A 14,437-nucleotide genomic window follows, 5' to 3' on the forward strand; every position below is an offset into this window, starting at 1 on the left:
CTGTCAAATCAAACTTGGACAGCATGCAGCTACCTGTGGGGCATGCCAATGTTTTTTACTTTTTTAACCGGCATGCTAACACACAGCATCCTCAACTATCCAAGGCCATCTGCACAGAGTAGAGAAGCATTACAAGTGTTGTCAATGCATCGCGAAAGAAATAAAACTCACATTTGATGTCAACCGCGCAATAACAAGCAGCACCCGATGCCCGCTGTATTCATCCGTGGCCTTGGAAGCGCTTTTACCCAGCGAAAGGAGGGTAATAAATAATGACATGGTGGAGAAATTGAGGCGACAAAGCATAAAGGCTAAAGGGGCACGTGAGGCGACGGTGATAGGAAATGAGAGAGGAAGCGAGGATGACGATGACGACAATGACGATGATGAAGGGTGAACGGGACACAGGAAAGGGAGGTGATCAGGAGATGGGATGTCAAAGGGGAGAAGATTGTAAAAGGTTTTTTAAGATCTACTTTAGATTCCCACACCATCTGTGTCATTCAAATGACACAGGAGCAAAATGCGTCTCTTACCGTGTCCCTTTTCGTGACATGACTGTGTAGGACTGTCAGATCGTACTTGAGCTTCATTCTGCTCGGGGCTTTTGTCAACTTGTGCCCACACACACAGCCTTTTTTTGGGAGTCAAAATTATGATGACTTTTCATCACTTTAGCCTAGTTTTTATGTTTGAGGAGATTGAGAGTCGATCTCGTGTGATTTACCTCAACCCTTAACCAACCATATATACTGTATATACAGTGTGTGTGCGTGTGTGTCCTTCTCAGGAAGTGGCCATTTTGCCACTTGCTGTCGACTGAAAATGCCATCACAGTTGCTCGAGGCTCGGGTAACGACCAATCACGGCTCACCTGTTTTCTGAAGCTGAGCCGTGATTGGTCATTACCTGAGCCCTGAAGCAACTGTGATGGCATTTTCAGTCGATTGCAAGTGGCAAAATGGCCGCCTCATGAGATGTCTAAAAACGGGGTGGATTTTGCGGTGTACTTCCCCTTTAATTAACCTAAAACAGTAAACATATTTTGTGATCATCCTAATCCCCCGCCCTGCCCCCTCACTGACCTTTAGCCTCTACCCGAATCCGAGTATAACGGCAGTCCGGAGACGGTGGGCTACCGGCTGCGCGTGCGCAGGACGGACGGACTGGCTGAGGATCGGACTGTGGAGGTTGAGGGAGCCGCAGGCGAGGTCACCGTAGAGGGCCTGGACCCTTGGACACACTACCGCACCAGGATACAGGCCTACAACTCCATTGGACCTGGCCCATGGAGTGATGCTGTCTCTGCTCGCACGGCTGAATCTGGTAAGTGGGCCTTCAAGGTTTGCCTAAAGCCAGGACTCTATATTATATATATCTGTATTATAGCAAAATCCAGGCCAAATGAAAAGCGACAAGGAGAAGAGAGTTTTGTTGCAGGGGCAGAACAAGGTGGTGGCCGGTGAGGGCCAAGGCCACACTCCATATTTGTGACGATCATGATATTTTTAAACAGATGCACTTTTCTTCTATCCTTTGATACTCTGCCATAATACATGCATATAAATTGCATGTTCAAAGGATAGATTTAGATTTTTGTTGTTTATGGTTGCAGTAGTCCCCACCAAAAAATTTCAGAGTGATGAAGTATTTTTCAGTACCTTAATCATTTGTTAATTTGCCTCTCCCACTAACACTCCCATTTCCCTCACTTCAAACCATCAAAGCTAGCTAACAGCTAACACACGCAATCTGTTGAGTGAATACGCAATTTAGCGCCCGCGATTTGGCACTTTAGTGAATCAGGCCTCATTGACTCCTATGTTTTAGACTGTGTGGCCAATGTTGTTCTACTCAGTATGTAAGAAGTCCCATTAAGGCACTATCAGAACTCACAGCACCTGAGACATTTGCTTGCGTCACCTCCTTCGGCCCGGTCCTCTCTACTTCTCACTCACTGAGACGAGGACTGAGGATGGTGGAGGTGATTCGGATAAAGGACCAGATTGATTGCTGGCGCAAAGTAGCACTGACCCAAGAGAGAGTGTGTGTGTGTGTGTGTGTGTGTGTGTGTGTGTGTGTGTGTGTGTGTGTGTGTGTGTGTGTGTGTGTGTGTGTGTGTGTGTGTGTCACACAGTCCCATCGGGATCTCCTGTCAATGTGACTGCTGATGCTGTGAGTTCCTCCAAAATCCTGCTCACATGGTCTCCTGTCCCCCTGGCGAGGCGGAATGGGGCCATCCTCGGTTACAAGGTGCACATAACACATCACACACACACACACACACACACCATTAACACTCCCACCTCAATGTCATGACACAGACACCCAAACTCTCACACATTTGCAAAAAAAAAAAAAAGTCCAGACATGATGTAATGTCCGGTAACTGCAGTGGTAGTATTTAAAAATAACCTTAAGTTCCTGCAACCTTAACTATATGCATGCTTTCATGTTGTAATGCCGTCTCAAAATACTGTTTTTGTTTCAATTTTTAATTTGTTTCCTCTCTCTAGTGTGACTAAATAGATATACACTAACATCCTTTGTCTAATGTTGTGGAATGAGCACAAAAGGGCATCCAACGCCACACTTTTTCCACGCCGTGACAATGAGGCACTCAGCAGACTATGCGAAGGGAAGCTGCGCTATAGTGAAAAACAGTTAAATGCGATGCGAATTTTCATTCTACTTTTTTTTTATTAAATTAGTTTTCAGAGAGGGTTTTGTGATTTTTCGGAGTTTTTATTTTTTCGAAAATGCTGCATTTTAATAATAATAATAATAATAGATTTTATTTTAGTAAACTTTTATTATTAGTTTTAGTATTAGTTTTTTTATACACCATATATACTGTATCGAGATTCAATTTTTTTTCTGATATATTTGTTGAGCGCAAAATTTAAAAAAAAAAGGTATTGAGCTTCCTACTTCTGTACAGCTGTGAACAGTGATACCTAAATGAATAAATGGGGGAAAAAATGAAAAAAAGCTAATGTATGAAATTAAGTGACAAAGATAAAAACCAAGACATTTTCACCGTAGTTGTTAATTTTTTGCTAGTTCAGTAAACATAAAATGTAGTTAGTTTGTGGAAAAAAAAAATTTAGTTTGAGTTATTTTGTGAATTTTTGTTTATAATCTAATAATCGTCTACTATATGCAGCGCTTTGCACATTTTCAGCAATTGTCTTCAGCCCGTTTCTTTAAATTGGGGCAACTTTTGAGGGGAGGGATGTCAGTACTGTTACAGGCGGAGGATACGGCGATGACTCAAAGCTCCTCCTCACATTATAGACGAATTTGACATCGATGGCTTACCATGACCTGAATGACAGAGAATCTCCACAGACATACATCTTTAGCTGTCTCCCTTTTTCTAAAAATGTGTCTTGGAGTGAGCTGTTCTGTACGTGACAAACTTATTCTAAAATGCCAGTTGGGGGGGGGGGGGGGGGGGGGGGAGAAGAGGACGTAGTTTTAAGGCCCGAACGGTTTAGACGGATTGACATGACAGAACGAAGGATGAAGATGATCCATCATTAGCGTGTCATCCAACAACAAGAAACTGCAATCTATCAAACCTGCGCGATGTCACAAAGCTCTTCATCGAAATGAGGACATAGATAAATAGTAGCGCCAGACGAATGCAAGACGTGCTCATCTTTTTTTTTTTTTAAACCGCTGCTTTTCACAGCCTCCCCCACGTACGCCCTGAGGATTTCTTGTAATGTACGTTGCCATTTTGATCCTAGCATAAAGAGACGACATGTAGCTTTGTGTCTTGTGTTTTTTTACAGCACGGAGAAAAACAAAACTATTTTGGCTAATGTGTTGTCGAAATTGTATCCGCGTCTTAATCTGCAAAGGAGATGAAGAAAAGGGGGATTTGTCTCCACTTGTGTTGACATGCTCGTGTTAATATGCAGGAAACAAAATAACTCCACCATCCATTGTTTTGGAGATTTGGAGAGGGTAGGAGGAGGGGAGGGAGGGGAGAAAAGGAATCTGCTTATATAATCCGTTTGGCCCCCGAGCGCATGGCACACTTATATTGTTCCCTGGCGTGTGCGGCAGCTCGCAAGCGTGCCCACTGTGCTGTGAGATGACAAGCAGCTGCCAGCAGCGCTCGTTTCCGTTCGCCGTTAGGCGCCCAATGGTTTCTTTTGCCAGCTGCCACCAGCACCTCATGACTTTTTGCTTCGCGCTCCCTTCAAGTCACGACTGACATTTTCCTTTCCGTGTTCTTATAAGGTGAATTTTAGAAGCCGAGGGATACTTTTTTTCTTTTTCCTAATTTCCAAACATAAATTCGCACAGAGGCAGCACGGTGGTTGAGTGGTTAGCGCTTCTGCCTCACAGTTCTGTTGTGCACAACAAATTGCGGCGTGATCAGAGTCCACCGGAATGTTAATTGTCGCTAAAGATACCGTCTCCACCTCAAGGTTGTTATCGTTAACGAAAGCAAACCACTAAAACGAAAATTGAAAAACGTTTTCAAGGACAAAATAAAATTCAAATGACTGCTTTTTAAAAAATGAAAACTGACTGAAAGATCATTTCATGCTCATTAAGCGAAATAAATGAACTGTAATTATTGCCAAAATGTCTGTTGTTGCATCATCGGTTTTCATTTCTGTCATCAAAAATTCATTGACAAAAGTTTACTTGCATCTCTGATTAAAAAAATGGAATAAAAGTTGTTGACCGGTGTGATTACAACAATATTTTTATAAGGTCCTTCCGTAGGGGGTTCTGGAATGTACTCCCCGCAATGTTTTTTTGACTGAAACTTGAATACTGTGCCGTGTGCGTTTGTGTGTGTGTGTGTGTGCATGCGTGTGTCTGTGTGTGTATGCAGGTGTTGTACTCTGAGAAAGAGTCCGAACGTCCCCCCAGCGTTCTTTTGGCAGAAGGGGAGAGGAATGCGTCGCTGCTTGTCGGCGCGCTGCGGAAGTACACGATATACGCGCTGCAAGTGCTGGCCTACACAAGAATGGGTGACGGACCCCCCAGCAGCCCCATGCTACTAAAAACCAAAGAAGACGGTAGGAAACATTATCAATCATCGGCGAGTGTTTTTGTTTTGTGTTTCTCCCTCGCCGCCACCCCCCCCCCCCCCCCCCACGCGTCTTCAAAAAGTGTGACTCTGTTAACCACAATTCTACAGGTTTAAAGTTATTTAAATTATTTTCGTGAAACGAATAAAGATATTGTCTGCTACTGTCATTTAATGTGACAATCCCGCTTCAGAACACCCTCACTGTCTTTAAACATGCTCAAGTTCCATGCCCATCAATACAATATGTCAGCGTCCCACGTCACTTCATCCTGCAACGCAGGAGTTATGACTCATCGGTGCACAAGTTCTTTATAAAAAATAACTTTGAAAAAGTTCCAACTAGAGCATTTAGTTGTTGTTTTTTGTTTTTGTTTTTTTGCTGTTGCATGGTTTAAAAGCAGCTATGCTGTTACTTGAAAATCAAGTTCCGCTCATTTATTTACGAATAAATATTTGATATTCAAATCACACAACTTGTTCTCCCCGCCCCCATACTTTCCTTCCTTGGGGCATTGCAAAGATTGCTAAACATGCTCGAGAATACTTCTGTTAATGCTCACTAAACTGTACACAAGTTTATTTCAAGTGCTACAACCTGCCAAGCGGATATAAAATGCAGGCACTTCTCCAGGATTTTTTTTCCCTCCCGGGCCTGAAATGGGGCTCAACCGATACATAGGGGGGACTGAGAAAACAATTTAGAAATATATTTTAGAATAGCAAATAAAATGCTGGAGGGGCTTAACTTGAACTATACCGATTTCTGACAGGGCTTACAGCAACCCCTTAGCCGACAGATAGAAACTAGCCGATCGGTGATCAGCCCCAAAAATCCTGATCATGTCAAGCTTAATTATAATATTACCAAGAGCGAGAAGTAAAAAGGCAAAAATGATGCTATTGGCAATGACACCCCATTGATAAGACTGCATTCATGCATCTAGATGACAGAGGCTCTCCACACTTCGCATTTTAGCCACAAGTACATTTGAAACGACGACTATAAAAGCCATTGTTGGACGTACGGTACGCTGTGCTTCTGACTTTGTGAGAACAGTTTGGGGAATGCCCTGTTCCTGTCCTATTAAGGCATGATTGGATGCACCTCAGGCACCCTCCAACGTCTCGTCGAAAGTCGAGCGAGAAGAGTAGTCGCTCTATTTTGCGCACGTAGTGTCATGAGGGTGCTTCATATGCAGTTCATTTGTTAAGCGTCGTGGGGCTGGCACGTTTTGGGGCGTTCATGTTGGAAGACGCAGCCAGCTGGGGTTGTAACCACCGCGGCAACCCCCACTGCCCTTAATAAAACACACGCACGCACACATCGCTGAGCACTGTCACATTTGAAAAGTTTTTCTCATTTCAGGGTGGAACCTGAACAAGTCAATTTGTCAAAGTATAATGAACCTGCATTGTGCACTCGTGCGTGTGTGTGTGTGTGTGTGTGTGTGTGTGTGTGCGTGTGTGTGTGTGTGTGTGTGTGTGCGTGTGTGTGTGTGTGCGTGTGTGTGTGTGCGCGAAGGGGCACATGGGCGCGTGAGTCGCAATGACATGTATTTGATGGTGTGGAACATGTACTTCTATCAGGTTCGAAGGCAGATGCGGGGAGGTTAATAGAAAATTACATTTTCTATTTTTTGCATCGTTCAAGGCACGTCTAAAAAATTTATAAGACACTCTATGCAGTTTGTGTGCCTGCGCGTGCATGTGTGTGTGCGTGTGTGTGTGTATGTGTGTGCGTGTGTGTGTTAAGGGCAGAAGCATCCTCGCGGCTTCTCATATAGTGTCACGCATTTAATGTAAGTGCTTGATGTTGCGATGCTCTGCGACTCTTTTTATATTATTCGAGGTCCGCTCGGCTGCCAACTCCCATTTCTGTTTTTCTCCCCCCTTTAGTCCCAGGACCCCCTGTCAGGGTGGTGTTCCCAGAGGTCCGCCTGTCATCAGCCAGGGTAGTGTGGGAGCCTCCCGCAAACCCCAACGGCATCATATTAGGTATGAAACACACACACCCACGCACAGGGAAGGAGCAGCCTAATCATTATTTGGAAAACGACTCGCTGGATGTGTAACATCGACCAGCCGAATAGGAAAACTACAGAAGAACGACAACACGCTTTTTTCCTAAAATTGCAATGAATTATTCCTTAACCCTTTGAGGGACAACGGTTACTACAGTGGACATCTTATCATGTTATCAGATTACAGGGTTCATGAAAGGGTTAAGATGGGAGCTGAAATAAAATGTAAAAAAAAAAAAGTGGGCTCAGTGACATCACTCACCAGAATTGCATCGTTTAGTTTCCACATTGATGTCACGAGGGAGTGGTCAGTCACGCTGTAGAGCTACATTTACAGTTTTGCCCCATGTTAGTCCATCTTGGACAAAAAGCAAGTCGTCAAGAGACGATGAGAAAACATGCATCGCGCTGGATGTACGGTGAGATGTGGAAATATTTGCCATGGCAGTCACAGTAAGAATGAGAAATTTAGCTGACGGTAGTAAAACGGGAGTGCCAGCAACTAAACCTGACAGCACCTAGGGTGTAAGAGAACTTGGAGGTGGTTTGAAGGGTGACAGCAAGCGAGAGAGAGCACGGTGCGGGAGAGTATGTGAAGTTCAAAGGTCATCAGATTATTTTACAAAATGAACCTGAAAGATTTTCCTGTAGTCTGAGGTGTGTCCTCGATCACGCGAGCACAGAATTTGGGAACTGATCTCCAGTTCGCTCAGTAGATTATCAAGTCTACGGTTTTTTGGGGGGTTTTAAGTTCAGGATTTCAGGAACATAAGACGCATCAGAGCAATGATGCCATTTTCTGAGTTTCATCAGGTGGGAAAAGCTCAATGGGAATTATTCGCCATCTGCTACACTGCGTTCCAAATTATGATGCAATTTTTTTTCCAGCATTCAGAGGTCGCGTTTGCGGAAATCAAAAGCAGTTTCAATCCGAGACTTCTTCACCGGTCAAGTTCTGTTTTAACATTGGACCTTTGATTTAAGAGCAAGGAAGATAGGGAGGAATAGAGAAGCGGAGAATCTGCAAAAAAAAAACCTCCCAAGTTGAATTGATGAACATTAACTTGTTACCTGTTAAGATGTTTTTAATTGAAATGGCTTTTCCTTTCAGCAAATGTAACCCTCCTCATGCTGCAAATCCAACAAATGACAGTTTGATGTTCTTTACAACCGAGAAAATGTCTTGAAACACCTCATGCGCTTCATTTGAACAGCCCGCTTGGACAAAAAGAATGTTTTTATTTATTTTTGGGGGGAAGGGGGTGGAGAAATACTTTTATGATTGGGAGGTTTGTTTTAAAAAAAAAACATTCCAGTTATTCTCTTAACAGTTGATGACTTGAAAATGATGCTGAGTGCCATTTGCATAGACTATTTATAAAAATCGGGGGAAAACATCATTTGCATAATAATTTGGAGAGGCGGTGTTGACAGCATGCCTCAAACACTTGACGGGTGCTTGGTCTTCACCGCTACTTGAGGAAAGACGATATTATGTACAAAGGGTGTAATGGTATGCAAAAAAATCTTTGTTGGCAATGAACCTTGATTGGAAGGCTTTGATTTTGATACAGTAAAGGGAAAAAAGGAACAACTGTGCACTGATTACCTGAAAGATTCTCATAAATAAAAAAAAAAGGTTGTACAAAGGTGGCTACTGAGAATCCATTTTGCAGATGGAGTGTTAATTTGTTTTTTTTTTGCTGGCGTATCTGGAGTCGTTGCACTTTTGTGACTTTTTCTTTCTCTCCCAGCACCAGGTTGTTGTTTTTTTTGGAGTGGGGGGGTTATGTCTTAAAAAAAATCTGTTCTCAGAAGACTACGAGAATTGCACACACACATACACACACAACAGAGTGTAATTATTGGAACAAAAAGAACAAAAACTACTAATGCTACTTAGCTAGCTATATTAGAATGAAACTGAATTGAATTGTTACGTTATTATTTGAGCACATAAAAACCGAAAATCATTTTTAGCCCTCGTACGTCGTACACTACTATATGTGTCAGGGGCCTATTTTTGCAAGTCTATCACTCATAAACTGAAGCCCAGAAGAAAAAATCTAAACAAAAAAAAAAGACAAAATTAATTTTCAATTTAAACAAAACTAAATGTGGCGAATTTAGTTAAATTATTAGTTCAGGCACAACCTACTTTACATTAAAAAGAAAAAAAACAAGAAGAAAAGTAACGTTTTCAAGATTTCTTAATTGAACAATATACTTTAATCTTTAAATTGTAAAGCTGTACTTCTGCAATTAAATCGTTATTTTTGAACTCGTGCGACTCCTGCTTTGTTTGACACTGTGGGTCAATTTTTTGGGGAGGGAGAAGAGACTGTAAATACAGCTCATACGATACAAGCTATTTTCAATGTGTCCGCTCCAAGACATCTGTATGTTCTTTGAAGCACGACGTCGAAAGATGTTAAAAATACCCCCACAAGCTTGTTAACTTGCAGCGCTTATGAGTATTTTATGAACTATACACGCGCAGCCAAGCACGCTGAGCCGCTAGCGTCGCCATAGACACATTTTTGCCAAAAGCCAGCGGGCTGCGTTAAATATTTATGCGCTGCATCTTTCCCGTTGGCAGAAAAAAATAAAAATAAAAACCCAAGAGGGGCTTTTTACAAAAAAGACAAGAGTCCCCTTTTGTAATGGTGATTTATCCACGTGAATCTCATCAGCGGGGACGTCCCGGAGATATCCCGTGCCAAACTGCGAGCTCCGAAAGCGATTGTTTTGATGCCGCCGGATTTTGCCATCTCGCCGTTATCCGCTAATCTGCCTCGCTCGCCGCTTACATTGAGCAAACAATCGGACTATCTGATAAAATGATCACAAAACGCAAACGGATTAGGTGCCCGTCAGCAGATTATCATCAAAACAGTTTTACTGTAAAGCAGTCGTATCCGGCGCTGAGCGTGTTCTCACGAGAATTTAGTCCGATTTTTAGCAAAAGGTTATGTACTTGGAGAAATGCTCACAGGAAAAAGTATTAGCTCATATTGCATCTTTTTTTTAAAAATCAGCGCCATTGTTTGACACGTTCCAACTCAATCCAAAAACAAGATGTGTGTTCTATTTCTTGTTGAGTGAACTGTTATTTTTCTCAAACCCCCCCCCCCCTCCAAAAAAGAATGGTTTAACCCTTTCAGGGACAGCGGTCACTACAGTGGGCAGCGTATCATGTTATCAGGTTACAGGGTGCATATAAGGATTAAAATATTGTCAAATATGTATTTACATTTAGACTCCTGAGGTCAGACGGTTCGGAATTTGACGACTCATGTTCCATTAAGATAAGATAAGAAAACATTTATTAGTCTCACAACGGAGAAATTCCCAATTCACAACAGCAAAGTTATGAAAGGAAGAACAACAACAAAATATAGGAGCTGCTGTAAAGGCAGTCACTCTCGCGGCGCCATCGTGAAGTCAAAATAACAAAATCATTTTAGGTCAAATCAGGTGTGTTGGAGGAAAGAGACATCTAAAACATGCAGGATAGCGACCCTCGAGGACCGGATTTTGAGACGTAAAAGAAATTTGAACTCGAAGACACACTTTAGGCTTCTCTCCCCAGCATTGGAAACAGTAGATGCCAGACTCACTGTAAACCGAGGACCCCGTTACTCCTCCCAGGACAAGTTGCAGCCGTTTTTGATTCATTTGACTACTTAGCGTGACAGTGTATTGCTCCTCTGACATGCTTTTGTGGGTGGCCTGCGGAAAAATGGACTTGTGTTCGTCTGCGCTGTGTGTGCGTGCGTGTGCGCGTGCGCGTGCACGCAATATATACATGTTGAGAGGTGTTAGCGTTATTACATGGCCTGCTGCACATAAGATAGGGAGAGCATGTACCCAGTGATTCCCAGCCAAGGGTAAGGATGAGAGGTTGTACGTGTGTATGAGCATGTCAGAGTGTGAGTAGCCTGGCCTTGTTTCTCAACACAGCTATAATGTTGTCCAGTTTCACCGCTTGTCGATTTTCCCAAGAACGCGCAGAACATGTGACGAGAGACACAAACACGTTGGAGTGTTCATCTCCGTTCTTTTTGTTTCCCTCTAGGCTACCAGATCGCCTACCGACTGGAGCGCAGGGACAGTCAGCAGTGGACCACGGTGGAGGTGGGTTCCAACGGACGCCAGTTCACCGTCACCGGGCTCACCCCGGAGCAGACCTACGTGTTCCGGTTGGTGGCTCGCACTGCCGTGGGCTGGGGCCAGGAACAGGTCGCCTTGGTGGTCACCACAGAGCGAAGAGGTAAAAGTTGACAACATTGAAACATGCTACGCGAAAAAAAAGAATAAACCTCAAATAACGATGGTAGGATGTCAACGTTTTTGTAGGTCACGAAAACGAAAGAAATAACTACAACTCATGTTGAAATCAAATGAAAATGAGAGGGCTTTTAAAAAGATGGAAGCGAACTGAAACAACATTTAGCATTTATAAAAACTAACTATAACGACACCGAAAACGTCCTTTCTTTTCATCTTTGTCAACCTTTACTTGTGTTCGGCTGTACAGAAGAAGAAAGATTGAGAAGTTGTTTGGGAATATTCGTTTACTTGAACGCAACACGGTGACCTTGTTCTTGTCTTGCACTCAACAAATATTCCATATACTGTATATGTCACACAAAAAATGGATACTAATACTAAATCTAATCAAAACTTTTTTAAAAAATGAAGCATTTAAAAAAAACGCAATACAAGCACTGGACGTGAAAAAATGGTGCGGCAACACATATAGACAAACAAAATAACAGTACTCCAGGCATATGTATATTTTTTATCCTCAGCAAAGAGCGATTCCTATTTGTGCCCTACTGATGAACTGAGAGACAGGTTGAAATATCTCAATGAATAGTTCATCCATCCGTCTTATGCAACCTCCCAGTCCCAGGTTAATGCAACAGATTTGTATTACAGCAATGATTTCCAGCCAGGGTTCCTTGGCACACTTTAGACATTATCAGGGGCTGACGCCGGAAATGATCCAATTTCACCGAAATTGTTAGATTGTTTTTGTTTTGTTTTAAAAAGTAGAACCACACAATCAATCTATGCCGGTGACGTACAGTGATAGGCAGAACAATGACATGTTCTTCCATTAGATAGCAGAAGACAGAGTTAAGCTTGTGTTTAATTAAATAAGTCACGACCCGTTTATTAGCGGTGCGTTCAATTGAACAGGCCCAGATTACATCGAGATTCAAATATGGAATTCATGAATTGTGAGGTAGACCTGCTTAACTGCTCATCAATTGTGTTGCCCGTGAAAGTTCTCACTTGTTGAATCTACTTGGTTTATTCTGTTGAATGCAGTGTCAGCATATTTAAACGCTTGCTAGACCTTGACAAGGTCTTTTTTGTGGCATATAATAAAACCGTATCTCCCTGAGGAAGAGAAAAGCTTAAAAAAAGGGAGCCTAATGGAAATCATGTCACCATCTCAGCTTCCGAATGTTATTTCTTTCTAAAAATCCTTTATGTATATGAAAAAAAGTACCGGTATGTAAAAATAGAAATGTCAGAATGAAAGCACGCATTCGCCTGCAAAATCCTATTACTCGTTGACGTGTGTTTACGGCACATCATCTCATCTCATGTTAAATTCATGGCAAAGAAAGTCGCTTGTCGGCAATGGAATAAGTGTGCAATTAAAATGTTACATGGGAAAATGAAACAATATTCACAGAGGCACGAAAATGAGGCAGCACACACGTCATCAACATGTAAAGCGCCCAATCTGCCGGAGGCGACGCCCTCGTTTGAAGCTGCTCTAATTCATATCATTTCAAAAATACCAACCGGCTTGAACATCAGCCGCGACATGCATCAGGTTACATGCATCAGAGACCCAACTACGCTATTAGCTTAAATTGGCCACACCGGCAACGACGTCTTGTTTTCCAGCTCTGTAACATTCAACCACCTATTTCCACCCAGGACTGAGGTAATTGTCCCTGAACGCATCATAGGGACATTTTTGCTATTATTTTCAGCTGTTGTGACTGTCTTAAATGGCATTCATTTTAATTTGCTTTTGGAATTCTCATCGCTGTACCTTTAACTAGCCCAACGTGCCAAAGCTACACAAAAACCAAGACAAATGGTGTCCCATTGACAATGCCGTTGTTGATCCCACACATTTTAATTAAAATCCACACTGCTATCAAGATTTCAAATTGGACCAGTGGCTTTCAATTTGTATTTTTCACAATTGTCGACCAGACGGAGCTACTTTCTACCCACTCAAAGCATGCGTCGATATTTAACACATTTTACTATTTTCTGTAAGAGTTCCCTTCTACTGAAGTAATAAGTGTCTGTTATTAATGCGATGTACAAAGAAAGTTTGTGTGTCTTTCACGTCCAGCTCCTAAAGAAGTCCCCAAAAAAAAGAAAAGAAAAAGAACAAAACCTGGGGACAGCACGGTGAACTACTGATTAGCATGACTGCCTCCCAGCATTGCTAAATGCTAATCGTCATATCAGCTAGCTGCATAAGCAATTAGCTTATGGTAAAATCTTGTTTAAAATAGTACTGTAAATGTCTACATAGGCGAAACATTTTTAATCACTACTTTTCCTCATAGATTCAATGTCATTTGAGTAGACATATTAGTAAAGCGGTAACTTTGAAGAACAACATTAAAGGCTTATCATGTTGATTATCTTAATATGCAACCGTTAAGTAATAATGTCACATATCCAGCCTTACGAGCCTCTCTCGTACACTTTAATTGGCTCAAATGTCATACAGAAATATGCGCACACACACACGCACACGCGCATACAGAGCATCACTATCTGCTTTTCTCAGGTCCGCCATTCATAGCTCGGCTGTTCCACTTCACTAACATTCCGGCCCATTTTGAACAGCCTCATTGAGAATTCTTTCAGATGATGGCAAACAGGCCAAATTAATCCCCTAAAAACGGAATAGGCTCTTTGATTGTACGTGTGTGTATGTGTGTCAAGAGTTGTACCATAAAATATGCCTCGCTTTGTGCAACAGAAGTTAATGTTCGTAGCAGAGAGGTTAAAAAACAATTGGCAACAAACGTTTTAATAGTAAGCAAATACCTGTGCGGTAGGCTAATGATGTTCGAATCCCTTCTGACATTCTGCTTTATTGCTCACCGCATCAACCACTTCCAATGCTTTTGTGTCCCATGAAAGGGATTTTGCATTGTATCAGGTATTTTGGGGTAAAATGCGCCCAAACTGTTAGCACATGGGCCTCATACTGCAAAGGTGCAGGGTTCGATTCCGGCTCTGGCCTTCCTGTATGAAGTTTGCATGCTCTCCCCGTGCCTGCATGGTTTTTCTGCGG

At 42.4% G+C, this 14,437-nt stretch overlaps 1 protein-coding gene across 3 annotated transcripts in view; it reads left to right on the forward strand.

The window, feature by feature from the left end:
* The window catches only part of sdk1b (sidekick cell adhesion molecule 1b), a 231,969-nt gene that overhangs the window by 195,123 nt on the left and 22,409 nt on the right, over nt 1-14,437 (forward strand). For all 3 annotated transcript variants that reach the window (XM_086119285.1, XM_086119284.1, XM_086119287.1), the window contains 5 exons: nt 1,092-1,326; nt 2,138-2,253; nt 4,862-5,048; nt 6,959-7,057; nt 11,162-11,356. In XM_086119285.1, coding sequence (XP_085975411.1) covers nt 1,092-1,326; nt 2,138-2,253; nt 4,862-5,048; nt 6,959-7,057; nt 11,162-11,356 — 832 coding nt within the window. The remainder of the gene's footprint in view (nt 1-1,091; nt 1,327-2,137; nt 2,254-4,861; nt 5,049-6,958; nt 7,058-11,161; nt 11,357-14,437) is intronic.

The sequence above is a fragment of the Hippocampus guttulatus genome, chromosome 9 (genome assembly GCF_054856545.1).
Source record: "Hippocampus guttulatus isolate MCC_2025c chromosome 9, RoL_Hgut_1.0, whole genome shotgun sequence".
NCBI classification, from domain to species: Eukaryota; Metazoa; Chordata; class Actinopteri; order Syngnathiformes; family Syngnathidae; genus Hippocampus; species Hippocampus guttulatus.